This window comes from Andrographis paniculata, unplaced genomic scaffold (genome assembly GCF_009805555.1).
Source record: "Andrographis paniculata isolate CXL003 unplaced genomic scaffold, ASM980555v1 Contig53END, whole genome shotgun sequence".
Lineage (NCBI taxonomy): Eukaryota > Viridiplantae > Streptophyta > Magnoliopsida > Lamiales > Acanthaceae > Andrographis > Andrographis paniculata.
In genome coordinates, this window is record NW_026137588.1 from 975,221 (window position 1) to 1,003,042 (window position 27,822).

Here is a 27,822-nt window from a genome sequence, read left to right on the forward strand (position 1 = left end):
GCGAATATCTCCGTTGCGGATGGTCTAATTCTTCATGTCTAACTATATATTCAAAAACACAAAAAAAAAAAAAAAAAAAAAAAAAACAATAATATTTTTTTACAAATATATCAATTTTACTTAGATATTCAATTTATCAAAAAATTAAAATAAAATAAAATCACAGTTAATTAATTAATTTGTGTTCACGTTAATATAAATATGGGAGAGAGACTACACAGTCAAAGCCACATTTCTTTCCTTTTTTTTTTTATTTCCATCATTCTGAACCGCGAAAAAATCGGTTTGGTTTCGGTTTGATGACAGCCGGCTCGAACCGGATGGGTGGGTTCCAAACCGGACTTCAATCACCTGTGCAAATTCCAGTCGTCTTCAAGAATCGCATCATGGTAGCTGAAGATGTTCATTTGAAGGTGTATTTGAGTTAAGTGAAGGTTGTTGAATTAGGGCCGATCTTGGGAGTACGGATGGATCGGCGGCAGGTATTCTCGGTGGACCTGCTCGAGAGGTACGCTGCGAAGGGGCGTGGAGTGATTACATGTATGGCTGCTGGGAATGACGTCATTGTGCTGGGGACGAGCAAGGGCTGGGTGATTCGCCATGATTTTGGGGTTGGAGATTCCTTTGGTCTGTTTTCGATTAACTCTACTTCTTCTGCGTGTTGTTCATCTATCTAGATTTTTTGAAAAAGTCCTTTGATTCTCCTATTTCTTGAAAAAGATGAGTTGATCGTGATTTCATTGATTGAATGGAATAATTAACTTGAAACTAGTTTTGAAGCTTGATTACTTGATTGATTTCTTTCTACATTTTGTAATAGAATTGAAATTGCTTTTACTGTTTGCTGTGATTGAATTTCTTTGTCGTTTGTTTGCTGTAGTTGAATTCCTTTTTGTTTAACGTTTGAAGAGCTTTATGATTGTTTTCTTCAATTTTTGAATCTATTGATTAGATATTGATCTCTCTGCGGGTAGAACTGGAGAACAGTCAATCCATAGGGTTTTTGTTGATCCTGGAGGCAGCCATTGTATTGCCACGGTAGTTGGTGGGGGAACTTCGGATACTTTTTACACACATGCAAAGTGGGCTAAGCCTCGCATTTTGCCCAAATTGAAAGGTCTTGTTGTGAATGCTGTTGCATGGAATAGGCAGCATATTACAGAGGGTAAATAAGTGGTGCTCGTAGATCATTTTTACTTCTTTTTTATGTCAACATGGTTGGAGATATCTCTAAGATCTTGGGTATTTGGTGAATTCTACAGCTTCAACAAGGGAAATTATTCTTGGCACCGACAATGGCCAACTTTATGAAGTTGCTGTGGATGAAAAGGATAAGAGGGAAAAGTACATCAAATTTTTATTTGAACTCAGTGAACTTCCTGAGGCTTTCACAGGATTACAGGTTGGATGGAGTTCAGTTCTTGCATTTTTCTTTTGTCGTTTTTGTTAAATTATGTCCTATATGGAAGTTTGATAGGTGTTCTTAAGTGAAATATTAGTGTATCTGGATTCTGGAAACATTAAGTGCAAATCTATATTCCTTGTGAAATACTGAAGTTCTTTGAACCTTGTAAAGCCAGTTAGTTTATTAAAGTGGTGAAGTTTGCTGCCACCTATAAATTAATTCTTTTGAAAATGATGTCAAGAGTTTTAGGTGAATTTTTCAAGTTTGAATGTCTGGGTGGCAAGATTAAGGATAGATACGTGCTAGACAAGAATAGTAGGAAACAATGGGCGCAGTTTTGTTCTATTTTTTGGCATTAAAATTTAAAGGAACATAGTTCAATGTCTTCTTGATGTTTTCTCATTTCTTCTATTGGTACTTGGCTCTTCTTCATGTTCCAATGCAGATTGTAGGCCTTTTCCTGAAATTAAACAATAATGGTTTTATCTCACATTCAACTTCCATCTAGACAATCTCTTTGCTCTCTGTTTCTCCATAATCTATCGGCACACACCGAATACTTTGTTCTCATTATACATGTCATGTCCTTAGCATATTATACTATCCTTGTCTTGTAGATGGAAACAGCAAGCACAAACAATGGAACTAGATATTATGTCATGGCTGTTACTCCTACGCGACTTTATTCTTTTACAGGAGTAGGCTCTCTGGAGGTAAGTTGCAACTTACTTTATTAAAGTTTTAATCTTGTGGATATTCTTCTTTTGGAAGTGTACATCTTGTTGCTATCATGATGCTCCTATGTTATTTGGCCTTTCCATTCTACAACTAGAACTCTAAAAATTCTGCAGGCGAGATTTTTGGTAGAACATGACTTCCATAATGATGCAACATGCACTATCTCATTAGCTTGATCCTTGTCAAGATTAATAATGAATGATTGGATGTGATATCTTGCTTTTTATATACTGTGTTATCATCTCTGTGTGTCGGTGTTTTTTTTTTTCCCTGGGTGTGGTTCTTTTGATCCTTTTGATGTGATGTTTTGAATGTAGAATTAATTTTTAGTATAATATATAAAATAAAAAAAGAGGTATTTGATTTGATGTTTTTGGGGCGAAAAAAATTGATGAATGGTAAAATCTTGGTTAAAAACCCACAAAAGAACACACCACTAGTTTTGTCACGCAATTATTAATGGAGCCTCTGGTTCTTCTAGATGCCATTAAATTGCTGTCATTCTTTTGAAGCTTTTTTACATAAACCCCATCGATACATGATACATTATTGCCTCCTCTTGGAACTGTATGCATATTTTAATGTTTAGAAAAAGATAGTGGAGAACTTGGGACGTGATCTAGTAGCCAGAGTGCCATGATATAGAAATTCTTAGTTTTCTCAGTAATCTTCCTAAATTTACCACAGCATTTGTAAGCTGTCAAATATTAGCTGCTTTTTTAGTCCCTTGTCCCAAACCTGATTTGATCTCTTATCTTCTCTGAAGTTATGTGTTTATAAATGATTCCAAAAATTTTGAAGATCATCACTTTTGACATTTTGCTAAATTCCTTTCCGCAGACTGTTTTTGCTAGCTATGCAGAGCGCGCAGTTCACTTCATGGAACTTCCTGGGGATATCCCAAACAGGCAAGCTCATGTAATCACTTTGAAGTTTTATTAACATTCTGATTGAATAATTCATTTCATTATGTATGTGGAATTTGGTTGCCAAAATTTCTACATTAGTAAAAAGGTTTGGATATGATGTTTTGAATATAGAATAGGTATTGGATTTAATGTTTTGAATGAAAAATAAGTGTCGGGTGTGATGTATTTTAGGGGCACGTTACATTACTGTAGACCGCATAATGCAAAAACAAGATTGAACACAAATACAAATACAAGTTTCTCCAGATGTTCATTACCTTATTTGCCCCTAAACATTAATATTGTTTTCCATATGAAGTAGAACTATTCCTTGTATATCAGATTCAGATTAATATTTGCATCTGAAAAACCATCATTGCAGCCTGCTTCATTTCCAATGACATATTTAAATTAAGGTACGTGCTATATAGAGAAAGGATGATAAGCATGGAATTATAAGATATTAAGATTTTTGTGGGATTCTACGCTAGTTTTGAAGTGAAATCCTTTTGTGATTCTGTAGTGGTATTTTAACCTTAAGCTTTTTGTCATTATATAGTTTTTGCTGTCTTGGATTATTCATAGATGTTACTTAATTGGAATTTAGAATTGCTGAGGAAGCCTCCTCTCATGGGGCATTTGAAATATCTTCCTTTTGGTTGTTTTGCTTCCCTGAACAATAAATATCTTAGTACTTACTTTATGGAAAGACCTACAGAAGGTATAATTTTTACTGTGGTTAACTTCCATGAAGGCAGGAATAGATCTAATATGAGTGTTGTTACCAAATTATTCACATACTACTCAAATAGATAGATCAGAGTGGGGGACTCAGGGATTCAAAATTTTTTGTAAAATCAAAGTAACTCTGGCTAACTCAATGCTTATGTTATGAATTTGATATATTTAATATCAATTTCATCAATCCAATATGAGCATGTGCACTCTGGTATTAAATTGAATAAAAAAGTTTAAATTACTTTCTTGCAGTGAACTCCATTTTTTCATCAAACAAAGAAGAGCTATACATTTTGCATGGCTTTCTGGAGCAGGAATATATCATGGTGGCCTTATTTTCGGAGGACAGCGAAGGTAGAATATCCAATCCTTGATTTCTGTTTCTTTGAGGTGATTTACTTGCCAATCTTGTTATTCCTATGTGTTATAACAAACATTTTGGAACGCTGTTGTTAGTTCACCAAATGGGGATGAAAACTTTGTGGAAAACAAGGCTCTGTTGGATTACTCAAAACTCGGTGAAGGCGTGCTCATCAAACCTAGTTCCTTGGCCGTGTCTGAATTCCATTTTCTTCTACTGATTGGAAACAGAGTTAAGGTGTGTTCATTAAAAGTGATATTGCTATTAAGACTGTTACTTTCTATTCATTTGATGAGTTAAAAAGCAAAATATGTGTTGAAATTCTAGTGTCGTGTGCGACTAGGTTCTGTCCATGACAAACATTTGTGAAGTTTGCCAATCAGGATTTCGGGTGTTGGTCTAAGGAAAGTTAGTGTGGGATATTAAGCTCCATTAGAGCTCTTTGACTGGGAAATTGAATTGCGGAACGATTTGTTGAGCTCTTATCCTTATCCACCTTACACCATTCAAGCTTTGACAGGCTAATTCGGAAGCCCGTGATGAGTGGCTTATTTTGTTTCTGGGTTTTCCCTTGGTTTAGGGGTCCTGGGAATTCTCTCTGGTGCATTAGGACTGATTATCTAGGAGAAAAACTTCCCTCAGAAAGTCAAGGCCTGCATATGGAAATGGTCAGGCATAGGGGTAGGAAAAAAAAAATGAATAAATAAAAAAACGGACACCATTCCTGTCGTACTGTAAAGTATTTTTGGTATATAGTAGATTTTGGTAGAATATGATGCCCTACCGTAAATTTTCAGTATGATAACAGTATGAAATTTTACATACCGTGGTACACATTTACAGCTATACCACAATATCATTGTGTTCAACATTTAATATATATAGGTATCAGAATATATACCAACATACCTAATAAAATTTTCGGTTTGTTCACTCAATCAAAAATTTTTATGACACAATTCCCATTATATATACTATTTATATTTTATTCTCTAACAAAAGTCAACAATTTAAAACAAAATATTATCTTTAATACTCCCTCTGTCCGCCTCTAGGGGTCACATTTATCTTTTGCATACTTAACATTAAAGATATCATTATATTTGTATAATTTTTTGTACAAATGTTCTTCTATTAGTATTATAAGACACTAATTGAAGTATTTTTGTAATTTTTTCTTAATTTGTATTATATTTTGATATAATAATTAATATTCAAATATCACAAAAAGTAAATGAGATTTTTGGAGCCGGACGGAGGTAGTATTATAATACGATTCCAAAATATTTGAAACTAAAATACTAAAACAAACCAAATCAAAATTAAATAAAAAGTATTGATATTTTTATATTGTTATTTTTAACTATGATAATTTTCAATATTTTTAGTTATTTTTTGTTTTTGATATATCTGTAATTTAATGTTATATCGTTAATTTCGGCATGATATACAGTATATCAATAAACCAAAAACTTAATAAGATATGACAAAAAATGGGTATGGTATCGGTATAAAAAATTTTATATCGTAATTCTCAGTATATTGTAAGTTAGTATGGCGAATGGTTCGGTACAATATAAGTGTGACATTTTCCCATACCGGTATTTACAGTATGGTATACATTATGATGTAAAATTTTGGTATACTGAACTGTGCCACCCCTAGTCAGGTAAGATCTCCGTGCTATTGCTTCTTCGAGTCCTTCTTTACATATTGAGTTTGGAGTGGTAAAATTATTTAGTTGTTTTTTTTTCTTTTGGCTGTCCCCACAACATGTAGCGTTTATAATTGGAATTTTATAGTTTTGAATGTACATATTGTCATGCTTCTCTTCATTTTTCTGTCTATTGGATCAATAGTTCTGTTCTTTCTGAATTATTTTATAGGTTGTAAATAGAATCAGTGAACAGATTGTAGAGGAGCTGAGTTTTGATCAAGCTTATGACACAGTCTCAAGGGGTGTTCTAGGTCTATGCAGTGATGCATCTGCTGGACTTTTCTATGCATATGATCAGAACTCCATCTTTCAGGTGCAGTATTGGTGATGCTTTTTTTCACCTTGCTTTCAAGTAAAACATCAATTATAGCGTCATACAACATGCTTTTGGGTTTACTTTTACTTAGTAATTTCCTATCTGAATTCATCCGCAGATATCTGTGAATGATGAAGGTAGAGACATGTGGAAAGTGTATTTAGACTTGAAGGAATATACTGCCGCTTTGGCAAATTGTCGTGATGCTCTGCAAAGAGACCAAGTTTATGTGGTGCAGGTCTGATGGTTATTGCAAATATTTTGATATTTTGAATTTCATCTATCACTCCATTCTATAAATCATTGCAACTTTACATCTACTGTTTGCTAATATTTGTAGCTTTATGAATAATTATTGCAATTTAGGCTGAAGCTGCTTTTTCTTCCAAAGATTTTCTTAGAGCAGCCTCCTTTTATGCGAAGGTAATCTATTCATGACTTTGCTTTAAAGATGGGAACTATTGATTGTTTGTTTGTTGAAGCCTAAAATTTCAGAAGAACAATATACTGGAAACCTTTATTTAGATTAGACTGTATAATTTTATTATATGTAAACTAAACTTCTTCACATGCATATATGAGCATGCCTGTTTCTTTCCTTCTTTTTATTATTATTATTATTATTATTATTATGTGTGTGTGCATGCTCTTTAGATTTATATGATAATATGAAATGTGATCAGGATTAATATATTATGAATTTTGAAATATGCAATGGACTAGCCACCACCTTGGTATAAGTGGTCAACAGCCATACTTTCTAGAGAAAAATTCAAGAGTTTTTATATTCCATTAAAGAGTGGTTGTAATTATTTTTTCCTATTATCTACGAGTTATGAACTTTGTTTCTTGTTGGCCAATTGTTAATTTGATTCCTAATCTGCCCACTTGCACCAACATGTGTCACAAAAAACCTCCACCATTACAACGTCGTCATAACATGTCTTTAATAAAGTATCATCAGTTACATTGTGTTTTTGTATATCTATTTTTAGTAACTTGAACTCAACATCTTGTATCTAGCATAATCGTCTGCCGAATCTCCTTATGTGCTTAAAGTAGCCATGTAATCAAATCATCCTGCGATTTTTGGTTGGAAGTTAGTTGCTAGAACAAGTAATCTATGATAGTAAATGTGGTAACCTAGCTTGTAATACAATCCACATCGAAATCAATCCAAACAAGGTGTAGACAGAAGTTTATTTTAAATTATAATCATTGGCAAGTTAAATAAGATGGATGTTAATGGAAAACTTAATAATGATATGCTGTGGTTGTGGAATTATTTATTGATTATCTAAGCATTGTACATCCACTTATTTTAATGCTCAAATACCTTGTAAAAAAACTAAAGGGATGTAATAAGCTGACCTTTCTTCTGTGTACAGCTTGATAAAGAACTTATTTTTATATTTGTGCTTTCTGTTTAACATTCTCTTGGCATTTGTTACTCTGGGTCAATGGTACGATCTTCTGAAATAGTGAATGGGAATGTATCCATTGAAATTTATTTACTTAGCAAACCGCATATTGCTGCAGATCAACTTTGCATTGTCATTTGAAGAGATCACTTTGAAATTTATTAGCATAGGCGAGCAGGTATATTACAGTTTTCTTCACATTCTTACAGAATCTTATCAGATGCTTGCTTGTTGTTATAGTAATGTGTTCCATCATTAGCAGGATGCATTAAGAACATTTTTGTTGCGGAAGCTTGATAATATCACAAAGGATGACAAATGCCAAATAACCATGATTTCTACATGGGCAACTGAGTTGTATTTGGATAAGGTTTGTTGCAATTTCTTATTTTTTACTTTCAGGAAAAGTTTTGTGGTGGTTCTAAATTGCTGGCTAGTTGTCAGGATAGAGCTTTAGATGACTAATACAATTGACCACATATAATCTTGAACTGTTAGATATTTTCTCTATGCCTTTAATGATGTCTATGTCCATATGCTCCCATGTCCTAGTTCTTGAAAACCATAACATTTGGTATTCCCTGAGTAACCCTTTTACACTTCCTCAATTTGAATTGCAAAAGGCACCGCTAAGGTACTAAATACTATATTCTTCATGCTGACTGGTTGCACCTCTAATTGGGAAATTTTAAGTTGCTATTATGCTAAATTACTTCCATGCTTAGTGTAGTATAGAAATAAACTCCTAGGAATTAGGCTTGATATAGTTGTAAGTGGATTGCCACGGACTCATGATAATTGCGCAAGACACTATTCTTCTGCTGCATATTTATACTTTTTGGGTTAATTAGGATTATTTAGGTTTTATTCTGTCTTTAGCATGTTTTCATGTGTTTCTATCAGATTAACCGAATACTATTGGAAGATGATGCTATGTCAGAGAATGTTAGTTCAGAGTATCAATCAATAATTACAGAATTCCGTGCCTTTTTGAGTGATTGCAAGGATGTTTTGGATGAGGCTACCACAATGAAACTTCTTGAAAGGTGCTTTGCCATGTATTTAACATTTCTTTTCTTTTCTTTAGCTTGTTAAATGTTATCATACAATCTGCCAAGTAAAGAGATGTTTATATCCTTATTCTTTTACTTAATTCATTTTTAAGATATTCTAAATGTTTTGTTCAAATATTGTTCATCTTTACTAGAAGAGAACAGATATTTTATTAATCTTATAATTAAGTAGTACATAGAGAAAACCAAGCTAAGGTGGAATTCTGGGGGGTTTAGCCTAGATCTGCTCACAACCAAACTGAAAGATCAGCATTGTTTTGTTTGCACCTCCTTAGGTAGGAGATGTAGCTGTTTATGTTTAATATGCTCACTTCACATCACTGCTTGCTATTATGATCTTCCAGCTATGGTAGAGTTGATGAATTGGTGTTCTTTGCAAGTCTTAAAGAGAAACATGAGATTGTGATTCATCATTATATTCAGGTACCTTTTCTTTTGTTACACCATTTAAGGTAACTATGATTGTAGATTTAGGGCCATTACGATCTGTTAGTCCCTCAGAGTCTCAGATCTTGTTTCTCCACAATATGTGTTAAGTACAAGTAGAAGCAAGGTTGAGGGACTCCAATGTTGGCTAGCTCAAGTTCTTACTCTCTCATCATCCTTTACTTTCCTGTAGAATTAGAATTGAGTCTAAACTCATATCAACACTGAGAACTCCTTTTTGTTGAATATATTTATTTACAGTTATGTTCTATGTAAATTCTTTTACAATTATTGCCAATGTTGATAATATCAATCTCTTTGATCATTGAGGTGATTCTTGAGACCTTCTAATCAATACTCGTCTCTTTTGGATTTTAATGAGATGGTGGAATTCAAGAACTTTCCTTCTTTTATTTGTCTAGTTTTTCTCTTGTGTCAATATCATCCCCTTGATTCACTTTTTTCCTACAAAGATGCCTTACTGTTGTGGTGCATTTATATTTATTTATTTATTGTTTTTGGAAAATGAGCAATGTGTAACTAGTAAGGAAATCATCCCAAATAGTCTACTACAATTTTGTTAGTTGCATTTATGGTTTGCAGATGGTGTATGCTTTATTTTCTACATCCATAAAATAATATTCTTGTTGATGTGTAATGAAATTGGAGTTTAACTTTTCATGAAAATACTCCTACATAAAAGTCAATGGAGATCTTCCTGTATAGAACTTTGGTACATTGGTTGTTTTTCGGCTGTTAACTGAAAAATAAATAAAAATTTCAAGGTCTAAAGTTTAAGTAGTAAATATAACAACATATGGTTTGTCTGTGGATTTTAGAAAAGGTACTTAGTTATTCTTGTATGAGAAGAACTTGATGAGTTCTATCTGATTGACCTTTATGATGTACTCTTTATTTTACACAGGTAGGAGAAGCTAAGAAAGCACTGAGAGTTCTTCAGAAACCGAATGTTCCTATAGAACTTCAGGTATAATTTTATCATGTGATCCATGTACCTGAAGAATACTGTCATTGTTCATATTTTGGTCAAACTAAATGAAATTTCTCTCACAAAGATTTGTTCTTAGTTTATTTTACCAATGGACATTATCTTATTGTGCAGTACAAATTTGCACCAGATCTTATCATGCTCGATGCTTATGAAACTGTTGAATCATGGATGACTACCAAAGACCTGAACCCAAGGAAGTTCATTCCTGCGATGATGCGATATTCGAGCGAACCACATGCAAAGTAATTTATCTCTTTTTTAAGTTGCATGATGCTTTTTTTTTATTTATTTGTGAGCGAGAGTTTCATATGCTTCTTGTCCAACCAAGATGATTCTTTGTAGTGGAAACATAGCAATAATAAATAATAATCATAAAAGCGACCATCTAAAAATAATTATTCAGGTCCACAATATTACGATTCTTAATAATTTCCTGATACAGTGAAGATTAGGTTTGATGAAGGCCTGGTTTTATGCAGCATATGTTAATTTTAGTGTGATTGGAGGGATTTTGTGACGAGTTATAATATGACTTAGGAGGAACAGAGTGCACATTTATGTAAGCTATACCGAACCAAACCCACCTTTGGCATGGGCTAGGAGGGAGCTGCAGGGCTCACGGCAATGCGGAGTAGAGACCCTAAGAGTGTTTCTTTAGTATTTATAGTTTTGGGTATTTTTGTTGTTAAGGTATGGAGAATTGTGAAGGTATTATAGAGAATTATGTTTTGTGTGGGTTTGTCGACTTTTATTGTTATGTTTATATTGTATTTTTTGGGTAATACTTTTGGGGAATCGTGTATGTTATAGACACTAAACAAACACACTCTAAATTTTTGTTGGCACCTCCGGCAGATGTTTGTAATCAATCTTAAGTATTTTGTGCATGCAGGAATGAAACTCACGAGGTGATTAAATACTTGGAGTACTGTGTTCACCGATTGCAAAATGAAGACCCTGGTATTCATAATTTGCTGCTCTCATTATATGCCAAACAGGTTGGTTTGCTCAATTTAATTGTTTAAATAATTCCTATATAACACCACCAAAGTGACTCACCTATTATTGTCAATTCCTACTTGATAAGAAAATGTATTCGAGTATAATTGCATCATTTTATTTTCTACTGCAGTCTCCAATTTTCTAGATACATATTTTATAGCACAGATAAAGACTTCAACTAAGGGGCTTGCATCAATTATTTCTCATTTATAGGATGTTCTTCTGCTTATATTCATTCAGTTAAACTGTACGTGTCTAAAAATTTGTGCTCAATTAGTAGCTTCGGGAAATAAAATTAATCTAAATTAATTAATGTCCTGCATTGTTTATGGCATAGAAGATTTTTGTGCTGACTGATGAGTCAGCATACCTATCTAATGGTTAGCTGTCTTGATATTGGCTTTAGGAGGATGAGAGTGCTCTTCTTCGATTCCTGCAATGCAACTTTGGAAGGGGGCGACCAAGTAGCCCTGATTTCTTTTATGATCCAAAATATGCCTTACGTCTTTGTCTCAAACAAAAACGGATGCGTGCCTGTGTTCATATATACAGTATGATGTCTATGCATGAAGAAGCAGTTGCTCTTGCTCTACAGGTGAAAATGTTCATTATGTTACAATTAGGGTCATACTTTATGTTATCTATTATGTTTGATCTTCGAATTCCCTTGACCGTAAAATAGAGCCATTGATATCTTTTTAACACTGTTCTTATATCTGAAAGCTCCTTATTTCTACTGATAGGTGGATCCGGAGCTGGCTATGGCGGAAGCTGATAAGGTTGAAGATGATGTAGACTTGAGGAAGAAACTTTGGCTTATGGTTGCCAAACATGTCGTTGAACAGGAGAAGGGAACAAAGAGGGAGAACATTCGAAAGGCTATTGCATTTCTCAAGGAGACTGATGGACTTTTGAAAATCGAAGACATCTTGCCCTTTTTCCCAGATTTTGCACTGATTGACGATTTCAAAGTACGTTATATTGCTTCCTTTGCTCATTCAAACATTGTATTATTTCATACTTCAATCCATAATTGATAGCCTTTTTTTTTTTTCAATGCAACTGCAGGAGGCAATCTGTTCATCTCTGGAGGATTACAATGAGCAAATCGAAAAGCTCAAACAAGAGATGAACGATGCTACACACGGTGCAGATAACATAAGGAATGACATCAGTGCTCTTACGCAGCGATATGCTGTCATTAAACGCGACGAGGAATGTGGGGTAATGATCTCTCCTTTTTTTGTCGAGTATTTTTCGGCACTTCTTTAAATCTTCCATACCTAAGCCACAGACATTTTGACTCCCCATTTTCCCAGCTCGGAAATTAAGACTTTAATCTCCATGACTCAACAGGCCTGTCGTAAGAAAATATTAAACACAGCTGATGATTACCGTATGGCGAGAGTGTATTCTACCGTTGGATCCATGGCACCTTTCTATGTCTTCCCGTGCGGACACTCTTTCCACGCTCACTGCCTGATTGCACATGTGACTCGATGCACTACCGAAGCTCAAGTAAGTTCTTTAGATATGCAATTTATCGTTCATCCCTCTATCTAAATTAAACAACTTTGCCTTGAAACTTTTTATCCCGGAGTCTGAAAGTTCAATCACATGTCTCGTATAATTGACAACGCCTTAAACCAACATGTCCACTCCAGGTGTTAAGCTATTCCCTGTTCAGAGCCATCTCGTGCTATTTTGAGGTCCTGTGCAGAAATAAAAAATAGGTCCTATAAAATTAAAAGATATATTTTAAAAATTTTATTTTAAATCATAAATATAATGTTGTGTTAGAAGTCATAACATGTTTTATAAAAAATAAATTTATAAAGAGTAAGTGTAAGAATAAAAAAATTGCTGACTTACCTATTGTTAACATATACTCCCTCCGTCCAAGACTAAACTTACAAAAATACTTTTATTAGTGTTTTATAATACTAATATAATAACATTTGTACAAAAAATAACGACCAAATGTAAATGAAAAGTTTAGTGTTGGACAGAAGTAGTATATTAATGTGCTCCCACAAATTAGGGGCCATGTGCAGTCGCTTATGAAGCACATGCTAATAGCCGGCTCTGCCTCTGCCTCTGTTGGATAGTATGAACTGAGATATATCGTTAGAAAATTGCTAGTTCTACGGGTGTTTGATCCGCCTATTTTATGAATGCATGTGCGATAATTCAAATTTATTTTAACCGGGATTTCATTCGCCCTCAATTCTCTGTCCTAATGATTTTCAACAGGCTGAGTACATATTGGACTTGCAAAAGCAACTGACTTTACTGGGGAATGAATCCCGGAGGGAAATCAACGGAAGCTTATTGGAAGAGGAACCAATCGCAGGCCCGTCTCCTTTAGACAAGGTCTGATATTCTTTCCAAAATTCCGCGACAAGGCTATACACGAGCAAATTTAGCTTTGATTCTTTAACACAACTGAATTTCTGATGTGTTCTCGGAAACTTAAACAAACACCAAACTTTCTTGCAGATTCGATCACAATTGGACGACGCCATAGCTAGTGAGTGCCCGTTTTGTGGTGACCTGATGATCCGGGAGATATCCCTGCCATTCATCCGCCCGGAGGAAACAGAAGAGATGGAGTCGTGGGAGATAAGGCCGCAGGCACTCGGATCTCAGAAAAGCATCTCATTAATCGTGTGAGCGATCCATCGTTGTCGGCGTTGGCCCTCGGAGGATCTTAACATTGTCAAGGCAAGATTTTGCTTCTGTTGAGGTATGAAAGAATGCATTATATATACATATGCATATTTGGTGTATGTTGTCTTTTTCTTTCCTTCATTTTTTTCTTTGTTCCTTAAGAAATGTTTGTCTTCTTTACTAACCATTTATATGTACGGGTGTGTTTGTTTGGGGGTTTGGATTTTGGGTTGGAATTTGAATAGTAAAATTTTGAATTTGAATAGTTATATGATGTGATATAAATAGGTGATGATGTGATGTTTTGAATGTAAAATTGATTTTTAGTATAATATAAAAAATGAAAAATAAGTATTTTATTTGATGTTTTTGGGGGAAAAAAATTGGATGAATAGTAGAATTTTGTTAGAATTCTACAAACGAACACACCCGTAGTGTGTTACTTGCTGAGTGGGTAATGGTTTTTCTTAACCCTAACATTTGAAAATATTGCTCAGCAATAAGGGCCGGCAAATATCCGTTTTTTTTTTCACGTAGATTTTTTAATATTAGTATTATATTGGTCTATAGTTGTATTGCTGAAAAGATAAAAATGCCCATGTTAGATTGTATAATAGAAAAATAATGATATTTTTGTAATATATTGAAAGTTGTGAGGGTATTAATTATGTTAGATAGGTAGTACAATTATGAAATAATATTTTTTTTTTATAACGAACGAAAATAAAAAATAAAAAATGATATTCTTTTTATGAAAAATAGTATCTGTTTATGAGACCGATGAAGTAGTGTGCTTACGTAATAAAAATATATATAAAAAAAAATAGGAGTATTAAACGAATCAAATCAAGTTTATTTATATTACTATACTTTATTGGTACTTTAATAAGGTATTTGTAATTTTCTTTTAATGTGTCCTAAATCAAAGTATTTGTTTTTTGTTTTAGTTATTGTATTGTCTATTTAATATTAATTTTATTCGTACTTTAATAAGGTATTTGTATCTTTCTTTTGATGTGTCCTAAATCAAAAGTATTTGTTTTTTTTGTTTTAGTTATTGTATTGTCTATTTAATATTAATAATATTCTTATAATTTATAATATATTGCATAAATATTAATATTTATAATATTACACCCAAAAGGAAAATAAATACCCTTTTAGAGCATTCACAGTGGGCAAAGAGGATAAAAATTTCTTTTCACATAGAAATTATAAAGTGTCAAAGCAAAATTTTCAAGAATAAAAAAGGGGGAAAAAAAAAATTAAGATGGTAAACTGTTTTTTAGTTTTGTCTCTCATAAGTAATTTTTTTTTTTTGCTAAAATGGTTCTTTGGTGTCGGACTCGCCACGTTGGCCCGCATTACTGACGTGGCGCTAATGCGGCTAACATGTTATCATCACGTAAATGCCACGTCAGCGACTCGTGGATTTTTATTTTTTTTTTACAAAATGTCTTGATAAACTATTTTTTAAGTCTCGTATATCATTCTTAGGATTAAGTGGACTTTGTTTCAAAATAGTTATGCAAGTAAAATTTTTTTCGCTAAAATGGTCTTTCGACGTGGCATTTAGGTGGCGATGACATATCATTCGCGTCAGCGCCACGTCAGCAAGAGCGGCCAACGTGACGAGTTCGGCACCCGAAGGATCATTTTAGCGAAAAAATTTTACTTACAGAATTATTTTTATTTTTAGAGAGGGTTCAATTAAAATTCTAAAATAAGAAATGGTTGTACATGAGACTAAAAAATAAATTTACCAAAAAAAAAATAAAAATTACACAGTGACCAAAAGAGAATTTTTTAGAGAAAGATGCGACTGCCTAGTGATGGAAGATATCTAAAAATAGATTGTTCTTAAAGATGATGAGCTTATAGGGAATACTTAAAAATTTTATATTTATAGTTATGGTATATAAATTGAATATTATTCAAATAAATATTAGTAATTTATTTGCACAATTTAATGTATACATAAGTGTAGTTTAATTTGATTCAATTTGAAATATTTGTAAATATTTTTTATTAATTTATTTGAATTTTGATTATTTGTTTGACGTATTTATTTAGATTCGATTCGGTTTAAAGTATTTATTATTTAAAAATAACGCAAATGGTTTTTATTTAATAAAAAAAAAAGAAATTGGTTCAAATATAATTTATAATTTAAAATATTTGTTTTTGTTTGATTTCAATACTATTAAATGATTGTATTTACAAAATATCAATATCCTACTATGTTAATCTCCACTTAAATCACTAATTTGATCACAAATTGAGATGTGTTTTATTTATTTATTTATTTATATATATATATTTTTTTTTTCATGCTAGAAGAAATGAGATAAACGAAAATAGTGAAATGAATACTTTGAGATGAAGGGAAGTATTAAATTTAAAAAATTATACTACCTCCTTACACCGCCAATTTATCCATTTGTATTTGGCGTCATTGTTTTTAATATTAAAAATATCTTTATATTTGTATAATTTTTTTTTTTACAAATATCATTACATTAGTATTACAAGACACCAATATCAATATTTTTGTCGTTTTTCTTTAATTTGTATTACGTTTTGATATACTCCCTCCGTCCCAGAACTATAGTTTCGGTTGTGTTTGGCACGAGATTTAAGAAATATTAATATTATATTGATATTGGGTAAAAAGTACGGATAAAAGACTTTTTTTGCCTTTGTGAGTGTATTAGTGTAAAAAGTAGTAGCAATTGTGTAATAATAATGAAAAAGTAAGGGTAGTTTTATAGTGATATAGTTATAATGAAAATGAGACTATTGTTTTGAGACGGAGGGAGTAATAATTAATATTCAAAAATTAATTTACAAACAGTAAATTAATTTGCAAAAAAGTAGTATTAATACTTTATAATGAAAGAAATTTTTCGAAAACAGCCCACAATTTTTCGTATTATTTTATTTTTGAGACATTTTGCAATTTAATTTAATTTGTTATATCCTTCCTCCGTCTCAGAAACCGTGTATGTTACACGGTAGACACGGTATTTTAAAAATGATGTAATTAGTAAATAATTAAGAATGTATTAGTGAAAATAATTATCCTATAATAAAAATAATTATAAATTAAGATTAAGATAAGTAATTAGTTTAATTAAAATTAAAAAAAATTAAAAAATTTAAAATGAGATTAAAGTGTGTAATCATTTTTCAAAAAAGGAAAGGATATGGTAGAGACGGACAGAAACGGCAACGTGGATATGGTATTTGGGACGAAAGCGAATCAAATAGTAAGATAGCCCTTAGTTAGATTAATGAAGATAATTGAATATTGTAAAGCTTTACAAATCATGAATGTAATAAAAGTGAAGGGGTGGACAAAAAGATCAAATCAAACCGTCGAACCGCTGATTCGAACTGATTTTTGGTTAATCGAATAAATTTGAGTCGAATATAAATATTATATAATATTTGATATTTATTCGGTTCGATTTTTTAGATTTTTTTGGGTTCGATTAATCGAAGTGAATATATTTATATTATTATATCTTAAAATATATATTAATAATTATATTTGGTTTGACTGTTCGGAATATTTACAAATATTTTTATTTAATTGAGTTTTAATTATTTTTTAATATTATTTTTTAATTTCAGTTTGATTTAAATTATTTACAAATATTTTTGATTAACTAAAAATTCTGATTCCAATAAAGTTAGCCTCGGGTATTTGTGTGTATTCGGTCAGCCGAATTTTCAATTTTGATCTGTCTTAGTTTATAAAAATTGAAACTGAAATCGAACCGAAAATTTTCAAAATCAAATAAACAAAACCAAACTAGTTTGGTTCGATTGGATTTAAAACCGAAGAAATTGAATTTTTATTTATTAATATATATTTTCAATATACAGTCAAATACAAATACTTAAAATTATAATACATTCTTATTAATATATAATTATATATAATTTTAAAAATTTTGGTTTTTTATGGATAGTTGAAATTAAAAATAGAAAATCATAATCAAATCGAAATCATAAATTTATAAATTCAGTTTTGGACTGAATCAAACTAATTAGTCGAACAGTCCAAACAAAACAATTTGAATTTTAACAGTCCAAACATAATAAAATTTTTTTTCCTTTTTTTCGGTTTGAACCGACCAAATGCTCTAATTAAGAGTGCATTTTTACCTAATCTAAAATAATGCAAAACAAACAAACACGCGTTGTTAGTTTCATTCTTAATCCAAAAATTTTCAATCTTTTTGGCGTGCGGATGACATATGAACGAGAACTAGGCAAGTAGCAGCAGCCATCATCTTCAGCGGAGGAGCTGTGGAGGAGGGGAATTGTGATTGGGCGCCGTTGTGTCGTGGGGGCCCAAACAATTTCCGTCCACACCAGAAACCATTCCTTCTCTTCTCCTCCCAATCTCAGCTCCACATTTTTACGGCAATTGTTGGACCCAGCCACGCAGGCAGTGTGCCCTTGAAGACATCGACGGACTCAATTGGGATTCTCTGGGCTCAAAATGGCGTGCAGAGTCCCACACTCGAGCTTCCTTTTCTTGGTATGGAAATGGAACTCTCTCTCTGCTCTGCATATTGGCTGTTTCATCGCGCAATTCTAATGAATTCCCTTGTTCGAATTTTCTAGGGTTCCCCGAAGAGGCCGGTAGAGGCGAACGTAGTTTTCCCCCAGAGTTCTCTTTCACTAGGTTTTGATTTTGATTTTGATTTTTCTCTTTTTTTTTCGAAAGTGTTTTTTTAACTGTCTGTGGATTTTGAGGGTTCAGAGTATTACTACTACTTAATTGATTTTTGTTCTGATGTTGTTTTTATTCTGCTTGAATTGTTCCATGTAGTTTTAAGATGATCTTTAGAAATGGTTCATGGTGTTTCTCTGCCATTTTTGCATCTACATTTAGCCTCTTAGGCGCTGTTTGGATGGATAGATTTGGATTCGAGAGTGGATTTTTAAATGTTTGAATTATTCGAATTTGAAATAGTTCATAATTAAATTCTTCGAGGGATGGATTTGAAATCGACAACGAGCTTTGGAGATTTGAAAATTCTACAGCATTATTAAATAAAACTAATGAATTTGATGGAGTCATTTGAAGTATTTTTATCCCAAATACTTCAATCAAACGGGGCCTAATTTTTCGTTTTTGTGAAGTTCAAGACTTGTGTATGTGCATTTTAGTGCTACTTATGGAAGAGCCCGCGTCGTTCTAGTATTGTTTAAAATAGGAATTACAATCTGGCCAGAGCTTAATTAGAGATGTCGATGGATTTGGGAATTACGCCTCTATTGAAATTAGTCTCTTACACTTATTTGAGATTTCGAACATTGGATCATATGTAAAAGAGATCAAAAAATTTAATAAAGAATTAGATTTGTCTTTCGATATTAGTATTAAAATGGATTTGACTTCGAAATATATCATGTGGTTGTGCTTTGGGGATCTTATGATTGTCTTCACTTATAAAATATTACCCTGAACAGCAACACATATTCTGAAGTGGGAAAGTCTGTCGGCGAAAGAAAGCAAGCAATCGCAATGTCGTATATCCTTCAGAAAATCGAAGATCGTGAGGGCTGTAGCTGTCTCAGTGGCGCCATCTGCAGAAGCCGATGCGGAGGAGAGACAGAAATTATGTAAGGAGTATGGTTTTCGACAGATTGGCGAAGCACTCCCGGATAATGTGACGTTGAGAGATATAGTTGATTCACTCCCTAAAAAGGTACTTTCCATGTTTGTTTTTTTCCTTTTTTGCTTTGACCTAATTTTTTGTGATTAACCATCCTCCTAACGTAGTTTATCTATGTTTATGTGAAAAGGTATTTGAGATCAACAATGTAAAAGCTTGGAAATCGGTGTTGATATCCGTCACTTCTTATGCTTTAGGGATCTTCATGATTTCCAAATCCCCGTGGTATTTACTTCCGCTAGCTTGGGCTTGGACGGGAACGGCCATCACCGGGGTTGGTTTACTTACTTAAATATCGATGATTTGCTTCTTATAGATATGCTGAAATGAGGAAAAAAATGTGTGTTTAGATATGTTTTGAAAGTATTACGGTGTTTTAAGCTGTCTTGAAAACATAGTTTGAATTAAAAATAAATATATGACTGTGATGTAAATAAATGTTGGATTTGATATTTTGAATAAAAAATACTCACTCGTCTAGTAATATACACCCATTGGATCTAGTGCGTATATTAAGAAAAATATACTATCTTTTATTGATAAAATGAGAAAAGTATAAACGGTAGTTGATGGTGTTTATGAAAATTCAATTAGTGATTAAAGAGAGCGGTGTGTAATAATGATAGGGACAATTGTAGTAAATAAATGTTGCATAAGGGTAAAATAGTTAAACATTAACTTACAGACGAAAAAGAAAAGTGGGAATAAGTTTAGCATATAGAGAGAATAAGTTCTTTTTTCTTTTCATGTAACATATTAAATGAAGAAATTGACGTCGGTATGATATTTTCTAAAGAATGAAAAATTGTGATGAATTGCGCGAAACGAAGGTTGAAAACATAAGTAGACAGATATAATTTGTAAACAAATAATTAATTTTCTTAACAAAAAATGCTTCAAATGGGAAATTGTCAAATGTTGACAACTTTATTGCTTGTGTAGTTATTACTTTTGACTATTTTGCGCGATTTTGTTCCATTTTACGTTTTACTTTGTGTATGCCTAACAACTTTTCTTTAATTTTCTCCCCTCTATTGTGAAGTTCTTTGTCATAGGACATGACTGCGCTCATAAGTCATTCTCACGAAACAAATTGGTGGAAGACATTGTCGGAACTCTGGCTTTTATGCCACTAATATACCCTTACGAACCATGGCGTTTTAAGCATGAAAAGCATCATGCGAAAACAAATATGTTAGTACATCTTTCTTGTTGTCTTTCTTCAATTGAAATACAATCTTGAAGATTCACCAGCCGACATTTATTGCAGGTTGGAAGAGGATACAGCTTGGCACCCTGTCAAGATAGAGGAATTCGAGTCCTCCCCGCTTCTTCGAAAAGCAATTATTTACGGATATGGGCCGATTAGACCATTGATGTCCATAGCACACTGGTAAAAAAATAAAATGCTATAAAGCGACGCTCATTGTGGATATGACTGAAGGATTGGGTTTTGGTGGATTTCTATAGCTTATGTTTTGATATGTTGACATTTTTCGTAGGTTAATTTGGCATTTTGATTTGAAAAAGTTCAGACCGAGTGAAGTTAACAGAGTGAAGATAAGCTTGGCTTGTGTGTTTGGTTTCATTGCAATCGGATGGCCGTTGATAATCTACAAAACTGGGATAATGGGGTGGATCAAGTTCTGGTTGATGCCTTGGTTGGGGTATCACTTTTGGGTATTTTACGTTCTCTCGAGCTTTATATATTGCATATGATCTTTTTTAATTTTTTACGGGATTAAGATCTTAAAATTGTCGAGTAATGAATAGTTTGTTGGGTTTCATATGCTTGCCTAGCTCATTTTATCACTCCTTCGACACTTTTGTTCGTAGGTCGGCTCTTATTTATTTATTTATTTATTTATATGATATGATCATTTAATATGGTATCGAAATAGGGATGTTCATTTTCTCGAATCTCCTAAGTCGCCTATGATAGGAGAAGGGTGTTGTGAAGTAGAAAGAATGATGGGATTGTGTTGAATGAACAGAAAAAATATTTTACGATACGTTGCCATATCTACTTGAGTTTAGCTTTCTGTGTGATGGTCAATTAACAATTATGATCGCGCCTCATCCAATATATTCATAATTTTTGGGTTATTCGATGCATTTCCAGAGAACTAGTTACTTAGCAATTGACATGCTTCTCCCGAAAAACTTGCAGATGAGTACTTTTACGATGGTCCACCACACGGCGCCTCATATACCCTTTAAATCTTCGGATGAGTGGAATGCAGCGCAAGCCCAGCTCAATGGCACCGTTCATTGTGACTATCCGAATTGGTAAAATCCATTTCTTTGCTCTTTGATTTCGGGACAAATTCATTAAAGCTTTACATTCGTAATTTTTTTCATCGTGGACAGGAAAATTGGTGTCATTTATCTCTTTTATTACATTAGGAAACATCGTGAAGATCTAAACATTGTGTTTCTTTTAGGCTTAGATTTTTTCTGTTTAATATAATTAAATAAAAAATAAGTGTTTGATTTGATCGTTGAATACCGCCAAACTAAAACTAGATCTCAAAGAAACTGATTCATTGTTTTCAACGTGAAAATAAATCTACTTTGCCTCGACAGGGTCGAGGTTCTTTGCCATGATATCAACGTACACATTCCTCATCACATATCGCCGAGAATACCAAGCTACAATTTACGAGCAGCTCACAAATCTCTCCAAGAAAACTGGGGAAAGGTAACACCCAATATCATCTATCTTTTTCGATTTTTTCTTTCCGTGTTTCTGACTTCAAGTTGATTTTTTCTTCGTGCAAATATTGATAATATTCGATAGTATCTGAATGAGGCCAACTGGAACTGGCGACTGATGAAGACGATATTGACAATGTGTCATATCTACAACAAGGAGCAAAACTACATTGCTTTCGACAAGCTCGCCCCCGAGGATTCCCAACCAATCAGATTCCTTAAAAGAGTAATGCCCGACTACGCTTGATTTCTCCGGTTGCGTAGCCATTTTTTGTACGAGGAATTGGGCAAGTTTATTGTCTCAACTTTGATCTTGAATCTAATTTCGAAAGCTTTTTTTTTTTATTAAAGTTAATATAAGTAGAAGGTGTATATTTTCTGTATTTATAACTATTATATAGGTGAGTTGTTGCGCAAAATTAATTGAGTCGAAGGATCGAGATCAGTTTGGATCGATCTGGCTGGCTACGGGTTATTAGGCCTTATCTAACCTGAAGGCTCGGCCGGCGTCAATAATGTGACAAAACTCCGAGCTATAACAAGATTGGAAGAGCACGTTGGTATTGTGCCTCTTAAATCGCTCCCAACGGGTCGATTTCAGGCTTAACCGCAAAGGATTCGACCATTGGATCCGTCGGTATTTGTAATGATATTTATTTTTACCGTATATGAATATAATATTAATATACCTTAAATTTTGTATAAAAAGTAAACAAATATATCCTTAAGGGATCACGGATAGAGTATATTTTTTTCTCTCACAGAAACATCTCAAATATTATTTTAATACTAAATTCAAATCAATTTTTTTTCAAACCAAAAAAATTAAAACACACCCTAAGGGGGCGTTTGGTACAGAGAATAAAATTGCAGATAAATGGGAAAAATAATGAAATTGTCTTATTGATCATCGTAAGAAAGAGCTTGTATACAGGCAATACAAAAATAGACAATATATGAATAATATCAAATGTTGAGATAAATGCAATTGAACAGAGAAATATAAAAAAGAAATGCAGTTATACGAATGATCAAATAAGAATAAATGATTAACCGGATAAAAAAAAGATATTTAACGAATGAGAATTGATGAAAAATATTTTTGGTGACTTTTAAAAAAAGTTATAAATTATATACGATATTTTTTAAAATTATATTTTAGTACAATTTCTTAATAGATCGTAAAAATTAAATACTTTAACAATAACTTAAATTTGTTTTTTGTAAAATTGAAATAATATGATTTTAAAAAATTATAGAAATTAGATAGTACAAAAGAAATTCTAAAAAAAAATTTAAAAATATACTGAAACATCGTTTCTCTCAATTTCTCTGCATACGAGAGATAAATGAAAACAGATAAATAAAAATAATTTATTTCTCAAATTTTATTTTTCTAACTCAAACAAACAAAATAAATGATATATTTCTATTTCTCTGTACCGAACGCATCCTAAGATTGAGAATCGAGAAATGTAATAGAAAATTAATTCGTTAACGGCAAGATAGGTTAGGTGTGGGGCTTGGACTTTATTAATGCTATTTGCATTTATTTCTTTATTTCCCGTTACTCATTTAATGCGTACTCACTTTTCACAAATAATAAAATCAATAAATTGTCCAAACTATTTGAGTCCATAATAAATTGTCTTAGAAAAAATATTTTTTTTTAGCTTTTAATAAGGAAAAATATATATAATTTTATAAGTAATAGTGAAGAAATATATATATAAGTAAACATTATACATTTCTACGAAATACAATATATGCTATGTTAGATCATATATTTTGTAATAATTATATTATATGTACTGATTAAATCAAATCAACACTACGATAATGTGATAAGATTAACTAAACATTTCAAGTTCTTAAAATGAACAAATTATGGCCAAATTTCCAAATTTAGCAAAATTCATGGCATTACAATTTTGGGCCTTTTGAACAGTGTACTTGGTCGTACGTAGGGATGACATACCGTACTGTATCGAAAATACCGCTCGATACCGATATCGTATCGAATTTTTTTGTATGACTAAAATACATACTGGTACCATACCGAAAGTTTCAATATATCGAATTTTCGGTACGGTACTTATATATACCGTTTATACCGAAAATTTTAATTTCGGTACGATACCGGTGTATACCGCTTATATCGAAAATTTTGATTTCGGTAGATACTGTTATATACCGATTATACCGAAAATATAATTTTAAATTTCAAAATAATTAAAAAAATTAATAAATATCACTATTCTCCACCAAAAAATATTATGAAAAAATAAATAAGTTTTCAATAGTTTACGTATTTTTTTGTTATGATTTTTTAAAAATATTAATAATTAAATTATTTAATAAAAATAATATCGGTACGGTATCATACTGAAATACCGAATTTTCCAAAAATTCATACCGATACCGTACCGAAAACTTCGGTACGATATCCATACTGTACCGAAATTTTTTATATTTTCGACACGATATGATACGATAAGTCGGTATTTCGGTATGTTCGGTAAATTTCTCCGTCCCTAGTTGTATGTGACGGTTTTGAACCGCACTTATATATATATATATCTTATGTATTTTTTTCTGTAACTTACATTTGAAATTACTAATAAAAATATTTAACTTGAGCGCTTTAGATATAGATTGTTCTGATCGAACTGATCAAAAAATTTCGTGTTGTTCTAGGCTTTTCTTAATTTTCGCAACATAAAATAAAATTAGGACAATTAATTTAGTAATTGATTAAAAGCTATGTATAAGAGGAAAACAAGAATGGTTAACCTTAATTAAATTTAATTTTCTAGTGATATCATTTATCATCATATTTTGGGGTGTGTTTGGTTTTGATTTGATATTTAATTTAAATAATATTTTATAAAAAAATAATATATTTTTATGTAAGATTATGCCAATAGAACAATGTAAAATTGAGTTTGAGACCCAAACACTATACATACATTGGCTTTGTTCCTTTTGGATTTTTTATTTATTTTTTAAATAATAATTTATCCTAACATTTTGTATGAAAAATAATACTACTACATATTTTTACAAAAAAATTACAAAAATTAGATAGGATAAATATTGAAAATATATATATATATATAAAAAGAACACATCTGTTAGCTTAATTTGAACAAATTTTTTATATAATTTCAGCAATTTTGTTTTACAAAATAATACTCTCTCTGTCTGCTAAATTTATTCTCACTTTTTCTTTTTATACGTCTATTAAATTTATCTCATTACTAATTTTGACAAAGTCAATATTTAATTATTATCTTCAAGTCAACACTTATTTACAACAAATATCGTTAACTTTATTACATTTTCTCTCTTCATTTACTTTACTTTTTAACTAAATTTTCAAAAATATTTTTAACTATTTATCACTTTTTTAATAAAGTATTTATTTATTTTTTTTAAATTCCCGTGCCAAGCCCAAATAGGCATTATGGACGGAGAGAGTATCAATTAATACATATTATTCTGCCAATTTATTTTCAAATCGATAGTATAAGGTTATTGGCAAGAACAAACAATTAGGTGATAGTAATGTCGCACAATTTAAATAGAATCGAAAATCAAAAATTTAATCACCAAAAAATCATCACAGAATTTAACAAAAAATCAGAGTTAACTTTACTTTACCAAATCCAAGGCAAGATAACCAAATTCTTGTTTCGATGAATATGACTTGAAATAATAATAATAATAATATCTTCGTCTCACTTATTATGTTTATTTTTGTATTTTTGTCTCTTTATTTACTTGTCATTTTTTTTTTGAAAAAAATTATACACTTTAATTTTATTTTATTTTTAATTTTAATTAGATTAATTAGTTGTCTTAATTTTAATCTAAATTATTTTTTATTATACGATAATTATTTTTATTAATATATTTTTAATTATTTACTAATTATATCACTTCTAAATTTTCGTATGTCCAGTAAATGATACACGGTAGTCAAGACGAAGGAAGTAAATACTTGTATTTTAACACATTTGCATGCAATGCCTAATCATTATTATTTATTTATTTTTTTTCATGATTTTGTGATAAATAAGAGAATATTATGCACATTTTAGCTAGTAAATGAATGAATTACACTGCAAAAATTTACACGATATTTTATATATATATATATATATGGCGGCTCACAGCAAAATAGTAAGTTGAGCAACTGCTGAGACCCCTAATTAATAGAGGGCCTATATTTTAAATATTATCTATTATTATTATTAAAATTTAAAATTAAATTTTAACTTTTAATTTATATTTTTTTCTTTATAATTATCTTATTTAATTTTAAAATTAAATTTTAATTTTTAATCACATATATATATATTTATTTATTCTAATCAGTCTACCATTCTTTACCTTACACTCTATCACACTGCCCCCAGCAACTCAATCAAACTTGCCTTATTTTTTTCTCTTATATCTTTCACCCTCCTTCAATCCTTGTTGTTTTTCGAACTTTCAGACAGACCATCTTTCATCTTCTTTTCTCAAATTGATATTGTCCAGACGGTCACGTTCAACGTCTTGTCCAATCAACTCTATCAGTAATATTACTAAAAACACATTTTAATAATGTATTTATAGGACTTATAATTTATTTTTTCTCAGAGCCTAAAAAAAGTCCGAAACGCCCCTGTGTATATATATATATATATATTAAAATAGAAATGATAAAAATCCAATTTATCAATAATAACAAAATTCTTTCCCAAAATGAATTAAATAAAAGATCTTATAGGACAAGAAATATTTGTGGTGTAAGAATTTATAAATTTGGAAATATGTGGATGTACCTATATTATATTTGAAGATTCTTGCCCCAAATTTCTTACAAAAATCGAAAACATTAAAATAAAAACTTGGCCCCAAATGTCTTATCTATCTTTTAATACTACAATTCTATCCATCTCTTCATCCATATGTATCATTTTCATTGTTGATTACTTTGGTTTTGTTTTGTTTGAGATTTTGTTGTTCTTGATTTATTTTTTTATTTTTTAAAAAAAAGCTAAATGTATTTTGTAGTAAATATTAATAGGGGGATGTTTCAAATCTAAAATTAAAATTCTATATTGTATATATATATCACATTTCACATTTCTATTTTATTTTATTTTTTTAAAATACTTTTGACCAAAATCAAATTTTACATAATCTTCCATCTTAATTACTCTATTCGTTCCATAACTAGATATTCATTTGCTTTTTGCACAGAGTTTTATAAGTATTAGTATTATATTGAAATGCAAGTAGGAATAAAGTAGAAATGACTAAAATAACCTTATTAGTATTGTGTGATATAAATGTAATGACGTTTGTGTAATATATTGTAAGTTGTAAGGGTATTTGTAATGTTAGGTAGATAGTACAGTTACTAACAAAAGAAATTGATACTTTGTTATGAGACGGATTAAAATGAAAAAATGAATATTTTGTTATGGGACGGAGAAAGTATTTTTGTTTTCATATAACTACTTCAAGTGAATTTAGTTATCTAAACATTATGTTTAATTGTGATTTCAATTTAGAATTATCATTATTTATATTGTACTATTTTCAATAAAATATATTATTATTACTTTTTA

At 31.3% G+C, this 27,822-nt stretch overlaps 2 protein-coding genes across 2 annotated transcripts; both read left to right on the forward strand.

The window, feature by feature from the left end:
* Window positions 1-375: 375 nt before the first annotated feature.
* On the forward strand, window positions 376-14,056 carry LOC127255318 (vacuolar sorting protein 18). Its single transcript, XM_051280808.1, has 23 exons — window positions 376-627; window positions 953-1,165; window positions 1,263-1,402; window positions 2,023-2,118; window positions 2,984-3,051; window positions 4,042-4,143; window positions 4,246-4,387; window positions 6,037-6,180; window positions 6,302-6,421; window positions 6,550-6,606; window positions 7,723-7,782; window positions 7,867-7,974; window positions 8,508-8,650; window positions 9,022-9,100; window positions 10,029-10,091; window positions 10,227-10,357; window positions 11,008-11,113; window positions 11,524-11,712; window positions 11,861-12,088; window positions 12,186-12,341; window positions 12,474-12,635; window positions 13,371-13,490; window positions 13,617-14,056. The coding sequence occupies exons 1-23, from the start codon at window positions 468-470 to the stop codon at window positions 13,788-13,790; spliced, it is 2,961 nt and encodes a 986-aa protein (XP_051136765.1). The 5' UTR covers window positions 376-467; the 3' UTR covers window positions 13,791-14,056.
* A 3,974-nt stretch (window positions 14,057-18,030) lies between these two features.
* On the forward strand, window positions 18,031-22,558 carry LOC127255350 (omega-6 fatty acid desaturase, chloroplastic). The gene is made up of 10 exons (XM_051280850.1): window positions 18,031-18,339; window positions 18,426-18,486; window positions 19,278-19,516; window positions 19,614-19,757; window positions 20,526-20,677; window positions 20,754-20,876; window positions 20,986-21,163; window positions 21,654-21,772; window positions 22,070-22,184; window positions 22,284-22,558. Exons 1-10 carry the CDS (start codon window positions 18,301-18,303, stop codon window positions 22,443-22,445), a joined length of 1,332 nt encoding a protein of 443 aa, XP_051136807.1. The 5' UTR covers window positions 18,031-18,300; the 3' UTR covers window positions 22,446-22,558.
* The last annotated feature ends 5,264 nt before the right edge of the window (window positions 22,559-27,822 follow it).